A 19,131-nucleotide genomic window follows, 5' to 3' on the forward strand; every position below is an offset into this window, starting at 1 on the left:
CCACATTTATCATCTGATGCAGTTTTTTGCAGGTGTGATTCTTACATTAGGCATCTTTTGACCCCATACATAGGGGTTACTTGTGTCTTTCTGTTTTCGTTCCAGGAATGGAAGCTGGATGGAATAAGCATGTGAGATGTAGGCTAAAGGAGTAGGAAGCTGGAACAAAGGCGGTTATTTTATGTCTGAGCAATAGGTATGCGGGCTAGATTTGTGCATTAAAAGCTTGGAAAGCCTACCACCCAACAGTTATTTTTCAAGCTTTTGATCACAGCACTCTGAGTTTCCCAAGCCGTTGAGCCTAACCCACCAAGGACTGCTTCAGGGCTTATACAAGCTCCTCATTTCCACTTCCTTCTTCATCATTCCCAGTCTCCTGGCTGGCAACACTGCTTTACTCCTGGCTGATTCTTTTGTCTGTCACAATGGACCTTGGCAATTGCCCCTAGCAAATAAAAGACATATTCCCAGCCATGTTCAAGGAGAACACGTGTGATGGTTGCTAGGCAACTGCCAATTGCTTTCTTGCTTAACTCCAATGACTGATACAAAAGCCAACCAGTCTTATAACCTCACTGATGCTTATGGGACAGTGATAAGGCCACAGAAACCTGGAAGGGTTGAGCTCCTGTCCAAGATGCTGAACGCTAACTGTGCCTATTGAAACTACATACCGTATTTTTCACTCTATAAGATGCACCTGACCATAAGATGCACCTAGTTTTTAGAGGAGGAAAACAAGAAAAAAATTCTGAATCAAATGGTTTACTAAACTATTTAATAAACTATAACAGAATACAGTAATGCCGTATTTCAACCTTGTAAAGTGAACAGCAGTCAACAGTGGCATTAAGAACCATCATCACTGTCATTAGCAAAAGAGAGACTTTAAAGTTCGAGTACTCTTCTAGTTTTCGTTGAACCCATAGAACTCATCATCACTAGAGTCAGAATTTATGAAGCTCTGTTGCTCACAATCACTGACATCACTTTCTTAGCCAGTAGTGGAATTATTGAAGGAATCCACAATCTACACCAGTTATACAAGAGCTGCTGCAGACAATTCAATAACAAATCTAAAAAAGCCAGTAATGTCCACGCTGCCCTACTAGTAAATAATAGAAAAAAACTTCTGACAAAAAATGAGATATTGTACAGTAAATCAAACACACAGCAGACTAAGTAGCCTTTGAAGAATAAACTTCATACACAAAGGTAATGCTGTTCAAATACCCACTGATCCTAAAAAAAATGTGTCTGATCAACTAACAGATAACTGATCCATGGAAAGCTTCCTGATAATCACAGGCACATTCCCCATTACTTCCCCATGGGCTTCATTAAAAGATGGGTTGCCATTTGAAAACACACACCGACCTGTGATTAACAGCTCTCACCTGCGCCGGAGTAGGGGGCGGAGCAGGGCGTGCCGAGTGCGTGCCGGCCAGGTGGTGCCACGTGGGGCCGGCAGCGTGCCGGCGGTGGTCTTCTGGGTGGCGCAGCGGCGGTGGTGGCGGGTCTTCCCAGGCGGTGGGGGTGAGCAGTTCCCGGGCGGTGGGGGTGAGTAGTCCGTCTCTCCATGTGGCCAGCAGGTTAAAGCCCGCAGCTCCTCCTCCTCCGCACGCCTTCCCCTGAGCGGCACAGCTCTCACCTGCGCCGGGGGGGGGCGGCCCAGAGCAGGGCGCGTCAAGCGCTTGCTGGCCAGGTGGTGCCATGTGGTGCAGGCGGCCGGCAGCATCCCAGGCGTCGGGCACACACAATTCGCTCTATAAGACACACAGACATTTCCCCTTACTTTTGAGGGGGGGAAAAGTGTGTCTTATAGAGCGAAAAATATGGTAACCTGGAACTCCACTGCATTATTAGCTCCTACACTTTGCCAACCATCTCTACAAACTCATTTTTCTTTATCTGCCACTGCCAACTATGACCATGCTAGAGAGATCTCAGATCCTAAGTGGACCGAACAGCACCAGCTTCAGGAACCAGCAATGAAAGGGAGCTCCAGTAGCAATATGTTAGGAGCATCCAGTAACAGGATGGGTAAGTGTCATTCACTAAAGTAAACTGGGAACAAGGTTATGCATCAAATTATAATGGGAGTGGGGAACCTCTTCCTGTCCATGGCCCAAATTCAATTTCAGAGAAGCTCCAGTGGGAGGTGGGGCCAAAGATAAAAGGGGTGGGGCTGCATGTTTTAGCGTAAAGCCTTTATTCTTAATTAAACATTTAAAGTATTTCAATCGTATGGAATAGGGTGGAGAGATGCTGCACAAGAGCTGGGAAACTGATCAGTGAGTTGGGGTTAAGGGGATGGGGCCAGGGGAAGAGAGCATAGCCATTGGTAATCCTTGGAGGCCAGGTGGGCTGGATTTGGCCCCTGAAAATGAGGTTCCCTGCCCCTCCAGACTCATAGCTAATATACCCAACTAAGCTGCCTAGAAGTAAGTTATACTGAACTGAAGTAACTGGGAAGATAAGCTAGGAAGCAGGTGAGTTGTACTGAAAGAAAATAGCCAGGCCTGACCTGGAAGTATTTATAGAGCCAGGGGACTTCCTGGAGCCAGTTTTAGACAATGTAGTCTCTTTCCCCTCTCTAGCGTCCATGGAAGTGTCTGTCCAGTGGACGCACAGTCATGCAGGAAAGAAAGACCTCTGTTCATGGTCAGCTGACTGTCAGCTGACTGTGATAGTAACTCAGATGTCCAGATACAACAAGAAGGCAACAGGGGTTCTTTCCAGCAGAAGCAAGTTAATGTTAGGTAACATTGACAAGCAAAGTCTAGACCCCAGATGATGCAAACCATGTTGTCTTGAAAACCAGACACCAAATGCAGTTGGGGCAGTAAGACAGAGGTGTTTGATATGACAATGGTCATACACGCCTTCATTTTATCCAATCTGTACTGCTCTGACGTGCTCTGACTGGGGCTGTTCAAGAGCTGTTCCAAAAGTTCAGCTATTCCAGAATGTTGCAGCCAGCAATTTCCCTGGCTGCTGGTCTGACTCAGGGCAGAATTCGACAATCACAATACATAAAACAGTAAATGGTTTGGGAGCAGATGATCTAAAAGGCCACCTTCTCCCCTAAGAAGCTGCCTAGTTCTTAAGGTGTTTGGGAAAGACTCTTCATTTGAGACTGCCATATTCAAGACAGCATGAAAAAAGATCTCCTTAGTGGACCCTCCTTGGCCCTGGAATTCCTTGCCAGGGAAGGCTAGGTTTGCTTCTTCTTTTTTGTCCTTCTGACGCAAGCAGGCCTTTTTCAAGCAGGCCTTTGGTGTACAGCAAGAGTTGAACTGCATGTTGTTTTTACTCTATTGTCATGATTTTAATTGTTTCTAATGCATTTGCTTATTATTTTTATCAAGTTTTATCACTGAAGGTAAGCCACCTTGAGTGCTAATTTTGTTAGAAAGTCAGAGTCCAAACCTATTAAATACATTCATGTCATGGTCAAATTATTACACCAACTTTCTGATTTTACAAAAATAAAAGTTATACAAGGCCCACAATATCTACAGAGTCCATTTTTTCCTTGTGGTATTCTAAGGGTTTTTGTTTTTACAGTTGTATAACTTTCCCCCCTTTTCATCAGCAGTAGAATCTTTTCTTTTTGAGAAATGAGGCAAAGTTTCCCCATTGGATTTCCACTTGTTAATGGCACAGCAGTCATACGCTAGAAAAACGTTGGCAACCTTGATTCCATTCATAGAGCAGCCTCCCCTGGCCTGGCAGCTCCCTATTGCTTGGGACTTGGACTTGCATCAGACTGCATTAGCATAGTCAATGTTCAGGAAGAGCAGGAGTTGTCATCTGAAATATTTGGAGGGCACTATTTCCAGTGCCTCTGTGGCTCTGTGAAAACCCTGCTGAATCATTGAGAGAAAGTAAATGTACTTGATCATTAAAACAGCAAGACTGTCCTTCACACAGAAATTATGGAAATCACTTAGGCTGTTTGATGTTCAAGTAATTCATCAATGGCTTTCAGAAAAGACCCTCCCAGAGGAAGATTACAGACCAATACCCAACGCTTCCCTTAATGAAAACTACATTCCGATGAACAGCTGTACAGTTATATTAATAGCTCCACTGGCAACAACTTCAAGTTTCTATGTGTAAGCCAGAGCTGACAGCATTACAGTGTACAGAAAGAGAAGAACCAGGCCTGCTGTCAAGAGTGCTACCACTAAACTATGTGTGAAACAGGAAAGGATGCAAATATTTCGCTTGATGCCTGTCCATTCTATCTATTCCCATTCAACAGAGAAATGAACCATGACAGTTATGACTCTTAGCTTCTGCAGGGGACTTGTAAAACTCTCCACAGGCAGCCCAGATCTTCAGCTATGCGCATCCTACATGTAAAGACTGATCAGAAAGACCTTTAAATTTTAATGGTTTCAGTTTAGGCGTTCTTGGAATAATCACATTTTTCCATAAAGAGTGTCAGAGTCATCCCAGCAACCATTGCTCCTCTCCCACAGTGTCAGTTTCCCTTACCTGGTTGCTGATCCCTCAGAATCAGGGCTTGTTCTCTCCCCCTGCAGTTGACCCGCAGGCCTTCCATTCCCTGGATCTGCTCTCCGTTCCTTTGTCCCTTCCTGTCCTGAGCTACTTTGCCAAGACCAGCCCAAGACCTGCTTCCTGATGCAGGACAGCAAACCCTGCCTTCTCTGCAAGTCAAGGTCCAGAGTGTCCATGGCTGAACAAGGACATGGAGAAAATCCACATGGGCCCTTCCCTGGGGGGAAAATACAGTCATTGGAAGAAATGGTACATGTTTGGTTTTGCTACCCTGAATTGGCTGCTTCACTCTGCCCCACTGGCTACCACGAACAGATCTCTTTTCCCGGGTGCCCGTAATCTTCTGATGCGCTCCTATCACAGGCTGAGCATCTCCTAACCTTCCCCCTTTGCCGCCTCCCGATTCCTCCTCAATGTCTTCCCATTTCCTTCTGAAAGAAAGTCCTGTTCCTCTACCGCAGGGTCGACTCTCTTCCCACCCTCGCTTTCATCTGTCAGCCGCTCCAGCACAGTGACATAACAAAAGCCCAGCTGGACCAGACCAGGGCTTGTCTGGTCCAGCCAACTACCTGTGGAGAGGCCACAACCAGGCCACAAATGTACAGCTCCCTCCAGCCCATGTTCCCCAGCAATTGGGGTAGGGATAGCTATATGCCCCACTGCCTTTGCTGTAGCCTTCTGCTCCCTGCCTTGTCCAATCCTCTTTTGAAGCTGTCCAGATTGGCGACCATAGCTACATCTCCTAGAAGTGATCCCCATGCTTCAGCTGTGCCACGTGTGAAGGAGGATTCCTCTCCATCTGTCCTTAATCTCCCACTATTCACGGGCATTCGATGAAAGAGGGAGCAAATTCGGATCCCTCTCCACTTTCTCCCTGTCCTGCGTAATTCTGCACACCTGTCTCGCGCCCACCGCCTTACTCGCCCTTTCTCCTAAACTGAAAAAGCCCCAAGCGTCGCAATCGTTCCCCAGAGCGGAGCTTCGCCTCCTTCTCAAGGATCTCTTTGCGAAGTCGCTCCCCCTCTCCGTGCCCGCCCCGTGATTCGCGAGCACGCAGGCGAGACAGGTCACGGCCAATTAAGCCAAAACTCCGCGCAGATTAATAGGAAAGGGGGCGCGGCGGGGGAACCGCGAAAGGCGGCTCTGGGTAAGGGCAGATGCTTCTGGCAGCGGGCGGGGGGGCTTCACTCTCCGAAACGGTCATGTGCGGTGCTTGCGTGCGGGTGGGGTGCTGGGGAGGAGAAGGGCGCACTGAGCTTGCGCAGACGGGGTGGGCACTGCCGCTGCGCCGGGCGCTCTCCGTGCAGCGGCAAGTTGGCTGCTCCCATCCAGCACCTTGGCCAGCTCCTCCGGCCCTGCGGCTTCATTGGCTGGCAGGGAGCGGAGCGGGAGGCGGGCAGCGCCAGCGCTGGCGCGGCGGAGTCCACCATCTGCCTCCCCAGATTAACTGATCGACCGCAGGAGGGGCACGGGCGGCCTCTCCGGAGGAGGAGCGGGCTCGCTCGCCCAGCAGCCACAGCAGCAGCAGCCGCCGCCGCTTTGAACCCGGCGCTCCCCTCCCGCTCGCGCGCTGCGTGTGTGCACAGCGGCAGCCGCAGCCCCGGGCAGGCAAGCGTTAAAGGCAGCAACCCACGTAAGCGCTCGGGCGCTCTCGCTCCGATTGGGAAGGCGGCGGCGGCGGCGGCGGCGGCGGCGGCGCCTGCTCGGCTTCTCCGCGGCATCGACAGCTTGCCTTATTGTCGGGCAGCCTCGCTCCTGCTCGTCTCCTCCCCGGGTCCGGCTGGCTGGTTCGGAAGCGCTCGTTCAGCTCCAGTTGTGGAAGCGGCGGAGGCTCGCCCGGTCGCTCGGTGGGTCTGTCGGGCACCTTTCGGCAGACGAGGCGGATGTGCTTGTGAGGGCAGGAGGAGGAGGAGAGGAGAGGAGGAGGAGGGCATCTTGGAAGTACAGCGAGGCTTTGTGCCGCCGCTGCCTCCCTGCCCGGCCGCCCGCCTGCCGGTGATCCTTCTGCCGCGTGCCCCTTGGCGCTGCCCGCGAAGGAGGCTTCGCCGGCAACATGTTGGACCCGTCGTCCAGCGAGGAAGAGTCCGATGAGATCGTGGAAGAGGAGAGCAGCAAGGAAGTGCTGGCCCCGGCGGCCTCGGGAGCGCGGCTCTCTCCCAGCCGGACCAGCGAGAGCTCGGGCGGCGGGGGAGGCAGCGGCGGGGCGAGTGGCGGAGGGCTGCAGCCCAGCAGCCGGAGCGCCAGCAGCGTCCGGCCTTCCAGCCCCAGCCCGTCGGTGGTGAGCGAGAAGGAGAAGGAAGAGCTGGAGAGGCTGCAGAAGGAGGAAGAGGAAAGGAAGAAGAAGCTGCAGCTCTACGTCTTCGTCATGAGGTGCATCGCCTACCCCTTCAATGCCAAGCAGCCCACGGACATGGCCAGGAGGCAGCAGAAGGTAACGGCCGGGCTGGGGTGGAGAACAATAGCGTGAGCCAGACCTGCTGCAAAGAGCAGCAGCAGCAGCAGTGGCGGCAGGATGATAGTGGGCACGGTCTCGGTAATATAGCCAGCAAGAAGGAAGCGAGAAGGTGCCGAGTGTGCCCTCCAGGTGCAGGTGCTCTCTTGCCGCCGAAAGTTTGGCGTAGGCTGGCCCCAGGACCGCGGAGCTCTCCGGCCGGCAGGGCCAGGCAGGGCCCCTCCCCAGGCAAGTTCGTCCTCCCGAGCGCCACTGCCAGGCACCCCTTCTGGAAAGTGCACGTGCGGCAATGATATCATCGTCCCTCCTGGCAGCAAACCCTCGGGGGAGGTTGTTATTAGTCCCTGAAGCCCAGCAAGGGTGAACTCTGTCGGGGAGGAGGGCAGAGAGGGCTGAGCAGGGCTGGCCCAAGGCATCGGGCAGCCTGATGGGGTGCAGGGGAGCCGAAGCTGGCCAAGTTACTTCAGCACCTCAGGGAGAGCTTCTCACACACACGCCCGGGCGTAGGGTGGTCTTCTTTGTAGGTTTACTCGCCAGCCATGGGCTGCCTGAGAGGCTGCCCCGCTCTGTGGCCCTGTGGCCAAGTGAGGTTTTGAGCCTGAACCTCTTTGGTCCGAGTCCAGCTGCCTGCCAATGACACTACAAAGACAGGAGCGGCCGGCCGAGTGTGGTCCGCGAGTTGCCTGCAGCAGGAATCTGCAGCAGGGGCAGTGGGAAGGGCGTGAGGGAGAGGCAAGGGGCTCCCCAAGAGGCCTCGCCTCAGCCCAGGCTCACGGGCGAGGACAGTGGGGCTGCTCAGGGCAGAATATGAGGAACCTGGCAGGAATTCCCAACATTTAAGGAGGAGGCCAGTGAGAAGCCAGGCGGATCCGCATCCCTCCTGCTGCACGGTCGCCTGGCCAGGGATAATGTTGTCAGATGGGCAACAGTCCCTTTCTCTAGTCAGGTGATGATCCATAATATCCTCTCTTGGCTGCTTTCCCCCCTGCCTTATGTAACTGCAGTGAAGGCCAGAGGGGGCTGGCATCTTGAAACAAAGTCGGCGTGTCACGAGCCGAGAACAAGAGTCGTCCCGAAGGGCTCCTTCACCCCCCACCCTGCCTTCCCTTTGAGTCCCTCACTTCCAAGGTGACTGGTGTTGTGGCTGCCTGAGTGGAGCCGCCGAGCTGCTGTCTCTCCGGGAGCTCCGAGCAAAGGTTATGCTGGCCCAGTTGCCTGCCGTGCTCACGCCCGCTGTGAGAACCAATTATTGCATCAAAGCCTCGGTGTCCCTGCCGGAGGAGCCCCGGCCGCAAGCCCTCTCAGTGCAGCATTTGATCTCTAGCACTAGTACAACAAGCTGCATGCTAAGTTCAACTCACTTTCCTTCTCTCGCTGTTGCCCCTATTTCTTTCTCTCGTGACACACTGGGAACAGCACCCCAGATGGGCTCTGCCCAGTTCTTTGGGGACAGGTCGGTGGTGCCTGCAGAACCCATGTTTGGTGTCAATGTTTGTTTGTCCTGCTGAACATCCAAATTTTAAAAAATAAGAAATAAGAAAGCAGCCAAGGTTGCTGAGAAGGCACTGCTCGTGTGCCTAATATTTTGCTTCCACCCCAGCCATCTGAACAAATTACATTTTAAAAGATCTGTCATAAATCCAATAACTCTTATCCTTTATCACCTAGTCAATATATTTTCTACTTATCATTTAGCAGGTTTAATATGTGGAGTGCATTAGCACTGCTATCCATCTGCCCTGGCAAACAACCCTGTGAAGCAGAACCAAGCTTTACAGTTGAGAAACTAAGTCTTAGAGGCAGTAAACAATTTCCCCAAGGTCATCCAATGAGCTCTCAGGAAAGCAGGGATTTTAGCTACAGGAGATCTCTGAGTTCAGTTCAATTGAACATCCAAATCTTAAAAATGTTTATTTGCAAATAAGTTGAATGGGATGTCTTGGAATCATTGTGAGACTGCAGCTTAAAGACTGGATCTGCGTCTTGTGGAAGTCAATGGCAAAACTCCCACTAGTTTAGTAGCCGTGGGCTATGCTATAAAGTCTTCTTCCAGAGTAGAGTGGTGCATCGTACAATTAAACCGAAGTTTGGATTGTTTACAGTACAGTAGATTTCAGTTTTGAATTGCTAAGCTTGCATTCCCATAATTCTGAGGGAGAGGCGAACAGATTTCTGTGTTTAAGAACGGTTGCAGATTCTCCTGCCTACTGTTACAAATGCTGATATGCAAATGAAGGTCATACACCTGAAAATTTCTGCTCTGGAATGTTTCCTCTGGAATCAGTAGGGCAGTTTTCCCAGTCTGGGGCCTTCTCAATGTTTTAGACTTCAACTCCCATCACCATCAATGGACAAAAAAGCTGGGAGGTGAAGTCGAAAACCCCTGAAGGGTACTGAGTTGAAGTAGGTTCAGTAGGGATTCATCAACATGCTTGTGGGATAAGAACCCTAGGATGGTAAAGTAAAATCAATGTTGCCAAGGCTTCACCAGGAGAACATGTTTTCAACCAGATGGTTTTATATTTCTGAATCAGCCGTAGCTTTCTATTACAGCATGAAGAAATGTTCCTCTCCAGGCAAAGCGCAGACTTGACCTACAGGATGTATTTGCCAAAGACTAGAGGGAAAGTCTTGTATCAAACAAAGAAAACAGGAATAAGGTGGGCGTGAGGGGACTCACACGGACTTCAAAACAGGCAGCACTGTTTGGCAGCCAGTCAAAAGAACTACTATTGTTTGATGGATTCGTTCCTTATATTTGTACCTGCCTTTTTTCCTGCACAAAGTGACTTGCATAATCCTCTTCCTGGCCATTTTATTGTCACAACAGCAACCCTGTGAGGTAGATCAGGCTGAGCATCAGAGACTAGCTCCAAATCAGCCAGGGAGCTTCAGGACTACTGAGGACTAGAACTCACATCTCCCAAGTCCCAGTCCAACACGCTCTAACCATTGTGTCACACTGGGTCTCTATTGACATTTGATTTATAAAGGCATCATGACTATATACAGTAGTGTAGTCTATCACAGCAAATTAGTTTGAGTATCTATGTTTTGTCAGGGATGCCAGGCAACTCAGAAGCATCAGAAGCATCAGCCTCCCTTCCTATTGTCCATTCTGAAGCTATATAATGCTTTTTTAATAGTCTACTGTTGTCTTTAAAAATAGGCAAGGGAAAATGCAAAACACATTTACATCCACAGATCCTTGGAAATAAAGCTTCAGGGACTCTGGATGTTTCCACTGCTGCCAATGTCCTTTCTGAACAGAATAAGTCTCTAGGACATATTGATAGGAATGACATTCATTCAGTTCTTACACACCAGACTGCTATTATTAGCCCATCTAAGCATAAAGAGTTAGAAAAGAATATCAGGTCAAGGCTGTTTGTAGAAAGCATTGGCAGGAGAGATTGTAGTTGATAGCAAGTCAAATATGCATGCATTTTTACTAATTAGGAGGGATAAACTGATAATAGTACATATCTTATTTTAATATTATTTTTTTCAAACACATTGCATCTTGCTGACACTTATTCATTTGCTGTTGTTTTCCCCAATGTTCTATAAATTCACCATGTTACACAAGAAAGGAAACGCTGCCAATGAAATGTTTAATACTTTTTGCAATGATAATTTTATCTGATGGTGGACAGAAAGGACAATGCAGATTACAGAGGTCTGATATGGAATAGGTACACTCAGATACTTGCTCTGCCGTGATTCATGGCTGGCTTGGGTTGCCAATCGCCTTGGCTTGCCATCTGTAAAATGGGAATGTACCAGCTTGTTTCAAGAATGAGTGGGAAAGATCATAAATGTGCAGACCAGTGGGAAAAATTGTTCTGCAAAAATCAGTCAGGCTGTATTGAAATGAGAATTAGTATTCCTAAAGAAGAAAACAAGAAACTGGATTAGGAAAAAAGGCAGTGGACTCCCATATGACCCATGTGGCACAACCCTGAAGCAGCTCAGGCAGCTGGTCTACGTACTCCAGTATGCTCTGCCCTAGCTGGCAGATCAGGGTTTCTGGTGAGAGTCTTTTCCAGCTGTCATATGTGGGATCCTTTTACATGGTAATTGTAGAAACTGACTCTGGGACGTGAATCTTTGTGAAAGACGCATGCAACCTGCTGTGCTCCCCACCCTTCAGGAGCTAAGCAGTAAATGTGACACAACTGGCTAAAACAAAGGCAAATGGCAAAGTGTTAAGCAGAACCACTTTTCGAATTAAAAGAACCCAAAGAAAGTGTATCCACTGGGATAGCAGTAAAACATAGAAACATAGAATGAGAGCGAGTCAGAAGGGGCCTCCCGGGCCATCTAGTCTGACCCCCGGCTCCAGCTGGCTCCACTCATGACATGCCCACCATGTGGATATCCAGCCAATCTTTGAACACCCTCACCGATGGGGCCTCAACCATCTCCCGTGGAAGCCCATTCCATACCCTCGGGGTCCTAACTGTCAGGAAGCACTTCCTGGCATCCAAATTGAATCTTGGTTCCCTGAGCTTTGCTCTGCTGGAGCGCATCCTGCCTTCCTCTGCAGGGGAGAACAGGTCTCTACCCACCTGTGTGTGACTTCCCCTCACAATCCTGTATGTCGCCAACAGATCCCCTCTGAGTCTCCTCTTCTCCAGGCTGAAGAGACCCAATTCCCTCAGCCTCGCCTCATACCCCATCCCCTGCAAACCGGCCACCAACCTTGTGGCCCTACGCTGCACTGACTCCAACCTGGCTATATCCTTTCTTTAATGAGGGGCCCAAAACTGAACACAATACTCCAGTTGTGGGCACACCAGAGTCATATAGAGTGGTAGTAATACCTCCCTTGATCTAGAAGCCACACTTCTGGCTATGCAACCAAGGGTGGCGTTCGCCCTCTTGACCACCGCATCCCACTGCTGACTCATGTTTAGCCTGCAGCTGACCAGCACCCCGAGGTCCCTTTCACAAGTGCCGCTCTCCAGCCACTTGTCCCCTAACCTGTACTTATGACACCCATTCCTATGCCCCAAGTGCAAGACCTTGCACTTATCCACATTGAACGCCATCCTGTTGTCTCCTGCCCACTTCCATAGTCTGTCCAGATCCTTTTGGATCTGGAGTACCTGCTCCTCAGTTGTGGCCACTGCTCCAGTTTTAGTGTCGTCTGCGAATTTGAACAGCAGACTGTTCACCCCTTCTTCCATGTTGTTAATGAAAAGATTAAACAGGATCGTCCCCAGGACAGAGCCCTGGGGGACCCCGCTTGTTACTGGCCGCCATCCCGATGATTCCCCACTAATGGTTACCTTCTGCTTTCGGTCAGTCAACCATGCCTTAATCCACCAGACAGTGCTTTGGTGTATCCCAAAACTCCTCAGTTGCTCCACCAGGATATCATGGGGCACTTTGTCAAAGGCTTTGCTGAAATCCAGGTATACCACATCCACTGCATCCCCTCCATCTAGCCATCGCAAAACCTTGTCATAGACAAGTCTATAGTCTTGTCCACAAGGTTTGTCTGGCAGGACCTGTTTTTGCGGAAGCCATGTTGTGTGGCTGCCAGCCTCCCTTCCCTATCTAGCATCACTAGATCTCTCTCTATTATGAGCCTTTCCATTGTTTTTCCTACAATGGACGTAAGGCTAACCGGTCTATAATTCCCCATGTCCTTTCTACTACCCTTTTTGAAAATTGGGACCGCTGATGCCAACCTCCATTCCTCTGGAACTTCACCCGTTCTTCACGAGGTCTCAAAAATGGAGGCCAGCGGGCGTGAGAGAACCCCTGCCAACTCTCTAAGTACTCTCGGGTATAACCCATCAGGGCCTGGCGCCTTTGTAATGTCCAATGCCCTGAGGAGTCCCTCAACTTCAAGGGGGGGTGACTCTAATCTCAGAAGATGGATCAGGATCTAGATCAACAAGGATTTCAAACTCCTAATTAGTTAATAGCTAAAGCAGAATTTCCCCACCATCAGCCCCAAATTAGGTTGTTGAAACAAAGAGAGCCTGAAGAAAACCTGCATATGCTCAGTGGTCCCTGTTCCTTAACTCAGTGCATGCTCAGTGGTCCCTGTTCCTTAACTCACAGTGCATGCTTGTCCATCCACAAACCACTGGTGGTCGCCAGCTGTGACTGGCCAACCCCAGATTCCTAGCAAGAAACAAAGTAGATCCCATAATTCTGGCATTTGTATACTGCAATAGATGGAAGTATATTTACCTTTCTTTTCTTTGTTTCTCTCAGGGGAATCAAAATTCGGTCAGTCCTGTGTTTAGGTAAGGAGAAAAATATCATTCACTGATATTCCACAAATCGTTTTGAGGCGGGGAAGACATCTGTGGTCTCCCCTTGAGTCTCCAGCTGTGTCTAAAGGGCAGATTCTCATTCATATTCTGAAATTAGCACTTTCATGGAGATTGCATGAAATGATTCCGTTACTTGCTTGTACATGGTCAAAATTCCCTTTTGGCTTCATAGACAAGCATTGTCTTATCTAAGATTGCAGCCTCAGGCTAACTTATGCCTGTTGCAGCTAATTGTAGCAAAATGATTGTGTATGTGTTCATTTCTGTTTCATGACTGGACATTTTTATTACCAACAGACTAAGAAGTGAATTCAGTCAGACTCCTGCATTATCCTTGTATGCTCTGTTATATCTCTATTTTTTGGCACCAATAAGTCTCTTTCTGGACAATTTGAACTGTATTTTCAAGATATTTTCAGAGTGGTTGTAAGGAGAGCACATGCACCTTCAAGACAGATTGATTTTAAGGGGGAAATGTATTTGCTTTCCTACATTGAAATGATTCATTTGTTCCAGATCTTTTTGGAACTGCTGACAGAGACTTCAGCATTATGAGACAGAAAATTTTGGCTTTGCTTTTTCCTTTTTTATTTTTCATTACACACATCTTGTACTCCTGCACCACTGAGATTCCCAAGTCTCCACAAAAGGGACAGGCAGCCCCCTCTTCTCTTTTTTTTTTTTGGGGGGGGAACACAGACAGACAGACAGACAGACAGACAGACAAGGCATCTACACTCCCCTCTGTTTACCCTCTTGATCAGGAACTGGGTTGGAGTGGGGCAGACTCGGCTTCTTGTATTTCTGGGGCAGACAAAGATGGCAAGGCACTTGCATCAGCTGCCACCTTCTAGACGGGATGATGAGGTATAGTGAAAGAGCAATGAAAGAAGGGCTTGCTTCATCGCATGTGTCGAGGGCTTTGACAATTCTACTGAAGTAGTTTAGGGGAATAGGAAGAGAAATACAAAAACAACTCTTTTCCCTTGGGGCATTGCTAAGCAGTTAAAGAAGCCCACACAAATCTGTGCACAGTTTGCGTATGTATGTGTGTACATACATACTATATAAGTTTAGCAATAATTGCTAGCATTTATTTAATTTTCCAGAAGGCAAAGCCAGCCAATTAATTTCTCATCCAAATCATCCCCAATAAAATAAATGCATCAAGGAACGTTCATCTTGTTCCAGATCATTCAAATCAGTAGTTCTCCTTCCACTGCAATTTATTGGCAGTCTCTCCCCCTCACCTTGCCCCCTTCTTTCTCTTTTGCTCTTGGGAGAAAATTGCCCCCATCCCATGCAATTAAGCTGAGAAGAAAATGCTGCCATTTGCCCTAGCTGCCATGGGGAAGGAAGGATTGCAGAATGTGGGGGGGTGTTAGCCCTCCCCTCCCCGGCTACCTATTGAAAATTGCCCCTGCATGGCAGTGATGGAGAGAAAGAAATCTTATGCTGGCATCAATGGACACTTATTTATTTTATTAATTTATTTAGAGTATTTGCATGCTGTCCCATCTCATAGCCTCAGGATGGCTTACATAAAATAAAATAAAACATAATACAAATAAAATCCAGATCCACACTGGCTGCAGATTAAAACCTATAAGCTAATGTTAAAAGTTATTAAAATATCATTGAAATAAAAAGGTCTTAGCCTGGCACCAAAAAACAAATAATGACGGTGCCAGGCGGACCTCTCTGGGGAGCGCATTCCATAGGTGGGGTGCCACCGCAGAGAAAGCCCTCCTCCGAGTACTTACCCTCCTAATGTCCTTCACGGAGGATTCCTGGAGGAGGGCCTCTGCGGGCGGGAGGGCAAAGGCCTAAGAGGACTTAGGCCTTTGGGAAATAGATTCAGGGCCAGGATCGGGGCCCATGCTATTAGGAACATAGATAGTGAAACCTTACCTAGTAAAGGATTTTGCAGAGTGCCAGCCTGACAAATCTTCACTGTCCTGAGAGGAGCATTGGTGGGCTTTATCTGATGATTCTGCAGGGTCCACATCAGACTCAGCCATGCTGGCTAGTGAAACCACCGCTCAAAGGCCAGGTGCTCTCCTGGCTTGGCTCTGTATCAGGACTGGCACTATTTCACTTATTCTGAAGCGAGTGGGGAGGCAATAGGCAACTTTGCAGGTGACGTGCTATTATCTGGGAAAGTAACATTCAGAGAAGATTGTTAGAGCTCCAACAGGATCCCTCCAGATGATGCAAGTGGGGAACAGAATGCAAAGATTTGATGTAAACTCAAGCTATATGCTACACGTTGGGACTGGGAGCCAAAACTACATGGTTTGTCAATTGTGTAGCATGCTGTTAACCTGTTTTTTTTTTCTCTTGGGTAAGTGCGGATGACCCCCATCTGGATAGGAGCTGCCTTGCACATGGGAAGGGAGTTTTAGGGCCTTTTCCTCCATCTTTTGCTTCCTGCTCAGGTGTAAAAAAGTAATAGAAAGCACCAACAAAATTGGGCTCCACATGCCTTAAACCATATCTGTCTGGTGTGCTGTTGGGAGCCTCATTAGGCTGTGAAAAGAGCAAATTATCCCTAGGCACCATGTTTGAAGATGGCAGCCAGGACTGGGGCCTCCCCTGGATTAGATGGTCCTTGATGTAATTCTGCAAAGCAATTACCATGTTCTAGTGTGCAAGGACATTATAATACCATGGACACATCTATCTTTGATCCCACAGCATCCATTGCTTTTCCTTTATCAAGCATAAAATACAGGCAGCACTATAATACAATGATATGCACTTTTGATAAATGGTGAATAGATGGAAGCTGGAATGGCTGTGACAATTTCTGAGACTGCACCCTGTACTGGCTTGGTAATGCTACCATCTGTACTTTAAAAGAAAAACACGGGGAAAGCGATTTCTTTAATGGACCTGCTTATGTTTTTGTAAAGAGTCTGCATCATTTGGAGATGTGCAGAACATTTTTCTGAGACAAAATGGAAAGATAACCCCCCCAAAAGCAGGGAATGTGTGAGACTAGTTGCAGATGGGGGCACTTAAGAGGGGGCTCTCTTGCCTGCATCAGTCCAAGTAAAATGCTGGAGGAGGATTACAGCCTGCCATTGCAACCCAAAACCAAACGTCTTTGTCATCCACATGATTTTTGTGGTGATCATACCGCCACTGCCACTGCCACCACCATGGTGGTTAAAATAAATTATGTAACTGATGGAAAAAATGAGCCCTTGGCCTCAGTCTAATACAGACAAGAAACAGGACAAAAGGGACCAAGGAGGTCAGAGAGAGGAACTATGTTCTATTGTATTTCAATGTTATGTTCTATTGTATTTCAATGTATTTTATTGTGTTGTAAGCCACCCCGAGGCTTCGGCAAGGGGCGGCATAGAAATGTAATAATAACAACAACAACAACAACAACAACAACAACAACTGCAATGTGGGCACGCAGTGTGGGGTGCCTCTTGGCCGTCGCTGCAGCCCCTTTGCCAGGATTCACTCTCAGGGCAGGGCAATATGCGATTTAAGGACTGGCTGATGTCAGTCTAGGGGGCAGCCGTTCAGTGCCGCAAGCTTGCCTTGTCCTTGATAGTTAATGCTGTAGTCCTTCATTAAGCACCTCCTTTCAAAGCTGTTGGAAGATCCAGAGAATGGTTTGTGCTCTCATCGAAGTTCTGCCTGATCACAATGTTTTTGGGTGAAGAATGATTTTTGTCTATTTTCATATTGCCTGAAGGTAGTGTGTGTGTGTGTGTGTGTGTGTGTGTGTGAGAGAGAGAGAGAGAGAGAGAGAGGGAGGGAGGGAGGGAGGGAGGGAGAGAGAGCCTTTCCCTGTCACCTGTATCTCGCTGGTTTGATAGAATCACTTAGAGCTTTTTGCCCTGCACCGATCCTGTTACCCCTAAGCAGCAGAGTGTGGTCTGAACTGTGTGGGGCTATCCATGACAGTGACAGTGAGTGCCTGGTTCAGTGTTTTGGCAAGGCATTAGATTAGTTGGCCTTTTGGGCCAATCAGCCCATGATTTTGAAGTACTACGGCTGCATCTCCAGGTACACTCTCAAAAAGTGCTGCAGTGCAAGGTTTATTTAGAAGAGATCAGAAGGAGTCAAGGAGAGAAATGGTGTTCTGGGAAAGGTGAAACCCCAGTGGACCAGCTGCTCTGCTCCAGAGCATTTGTCTCTGTGGTTTTGCACAACCTCTCAAAGCCTGGTTGGGTGCAGCTGCGTGGTTGCGGTTGGGGTGTTGTTTCCAGCGTGGTGGGTGCAATGAGCTTGCACTGACCCAGTGGTCATCCTTTTCTGTCTGGCAGTTTTTGTCCTTTGGTAGAGTATTCAAGACCTCATCTATAGCAAACATATCTAGCAATGGATCAGCAGTTCCTGTGCGACTGTGCTTCAGACTTATGGAAAAATGCCCCTTTCGCATTAACTACGCATTGAGCTACTTTCCTTCTTCCAAGTATTAATCGCTGTAGAAAAGACACATAAGCGAAGGGTGATTTTAGATCATGGGTGGGCAACTTGTGGCCCTCCAGCTCCTATCAGCTCCCACACAGTTCCTCCCAGCCCTAGCCAACACTGCCAGTGATGAAGGATGATGGGGTTGCGGGCAAAAACTTCTGGAGGGCACAACTTTCTTGCTCTTGTTTATGGCCTTACTTATCATTCTTCTAACTGCTTTAGGTAGCTATTGAGGGAGCAGACCAAAGAGAGCCAGACCATGGGTCCTGCCATGACTTGGCTATGGCCGTGTGCCCACTACTGGAAGCAAAGCACTGGACAGCGGCAAGGCAACCCATCAAGTCTGATGCGTTGAAATAATCCCAGAATTAAATCTACTAACTTGTATTCTCTATCAGTCCCACCTGGAGTAGACCGACTGAAATGAATGGGACCTAACGTAATATTGGATATAGCCTCTGCTTCATTTGTTCTGGGATCTTTGGATAAAACTGGTCGAGAGGTTTCTTATAGCCACAGGATCAAATGTGGTCACATTCTGGGGATGCACATTCTTCCAATGAGGTTAAGGGTCTTCCTGAGCAGTGCCAGAGGGGTGCCTGGAGGGGGCACAAATGGGAAACTTCCCTCCTCTGAACTGCCTTATGCTGTTCTAGAATCCAAGCCAGCTTATTGCAATGTAACCTTTGGTAAGCTTATCTAAATTAATTCTACATGGGAAGCAGGCTAGAGGAAGGAATGTCTGGGAAACTTATTCAGCACAACAAAAGCCATTAAAATAGGTTTTGGGAAGGTATCCCCTAGGCAGTGCTAGTCTAAGGGTGTGTAGCAAAGCCTTTCCCATGCCACTGCAGTACTACAGAAAAGGCTTTCAGGCACTTTTGTCCCTATAAGACTACAGCTCCAGATGCCATATCAATCAAAATGTGTGTAGAATAAGGTCATCACTCATGGATCTAACACAGCCATAAGATTATTTTGTAAAAGAAAAGCCTCCAAGAGACATGCACATCAAAAGAATACTTGACTTTATTCATATAGTAAAGGAAAGTCATTGTCTTTACAATATAAAGGTGGTGCCAGCCTTCTTCATAAAATGGATTTAGTTCATCATCCAAACAAAATGGATGAATAAATTAAGAACTAAAGAAAGAACACAGATTGCTGAAGGGAAGGAACTTAAGCAGTGACACCAGGAAGTGGGATCTGCCAACGCAATACCAAGACGGTAGGCTCCACTCAGCAAGAAAAGAATTGCAATGTAGTTTTATTTGTAAAACGAGTGTTCTGCTCTGAAAAGTTGCCATGAAAGAAAAGATTGGAAGTAGCAGCAGAAGCAATAACAACAAATACCACCTCATGAATGCTCTGTAGAGAGTATTATTTTCTTTTCTTGGCTTAAGTTGATAG

The 19,131-nt window shown here is 48.1% G+C and overlaps 1 protein-coding gene across 7 annotated transcripts in view; it reads left to right on the top strand.

Moving 5' to 3' along the window:
• Window positions 1-6,583: 6,583 nt before the first annotated feature.
• CADPS (calcium dependent secretion activator) overlaps window positions 6,584-19,131 on the top strand; it is a 386,101-nt gene continuing 373,553 nt past the window's right edge. For all 7 annotated transcript variants that reach the window (XM_044451841.1, XM_044451839.1, XM_044451840.1 and 4 more), the window contains exon 1: window positions 6,584-6,961. In XM_044451841.1, the coding sequence (XP_044307776.1) occupies window positions 6,584-6,961 (378 nt within the window). The remainder of the gene's footprint in view (window positions 6,962-19,131) is intronic.

The sequence above is a fragment of the Varanus komodoensis genome, unplaced genomic scaffold (assembly GCF_004798865.1).
Source record: "Varanus komodoensis strain SLA01 unplaced genomic scaffold, ASM479886v1 scaffold6_4, whole genome shotgun sequence".
NCBI classification, from domain to species: Eukaryota; Metazoa; Chordata; class Lepidosauria; order Squamata; family Varanidae; genus Varanus; species Varanus komodoensis.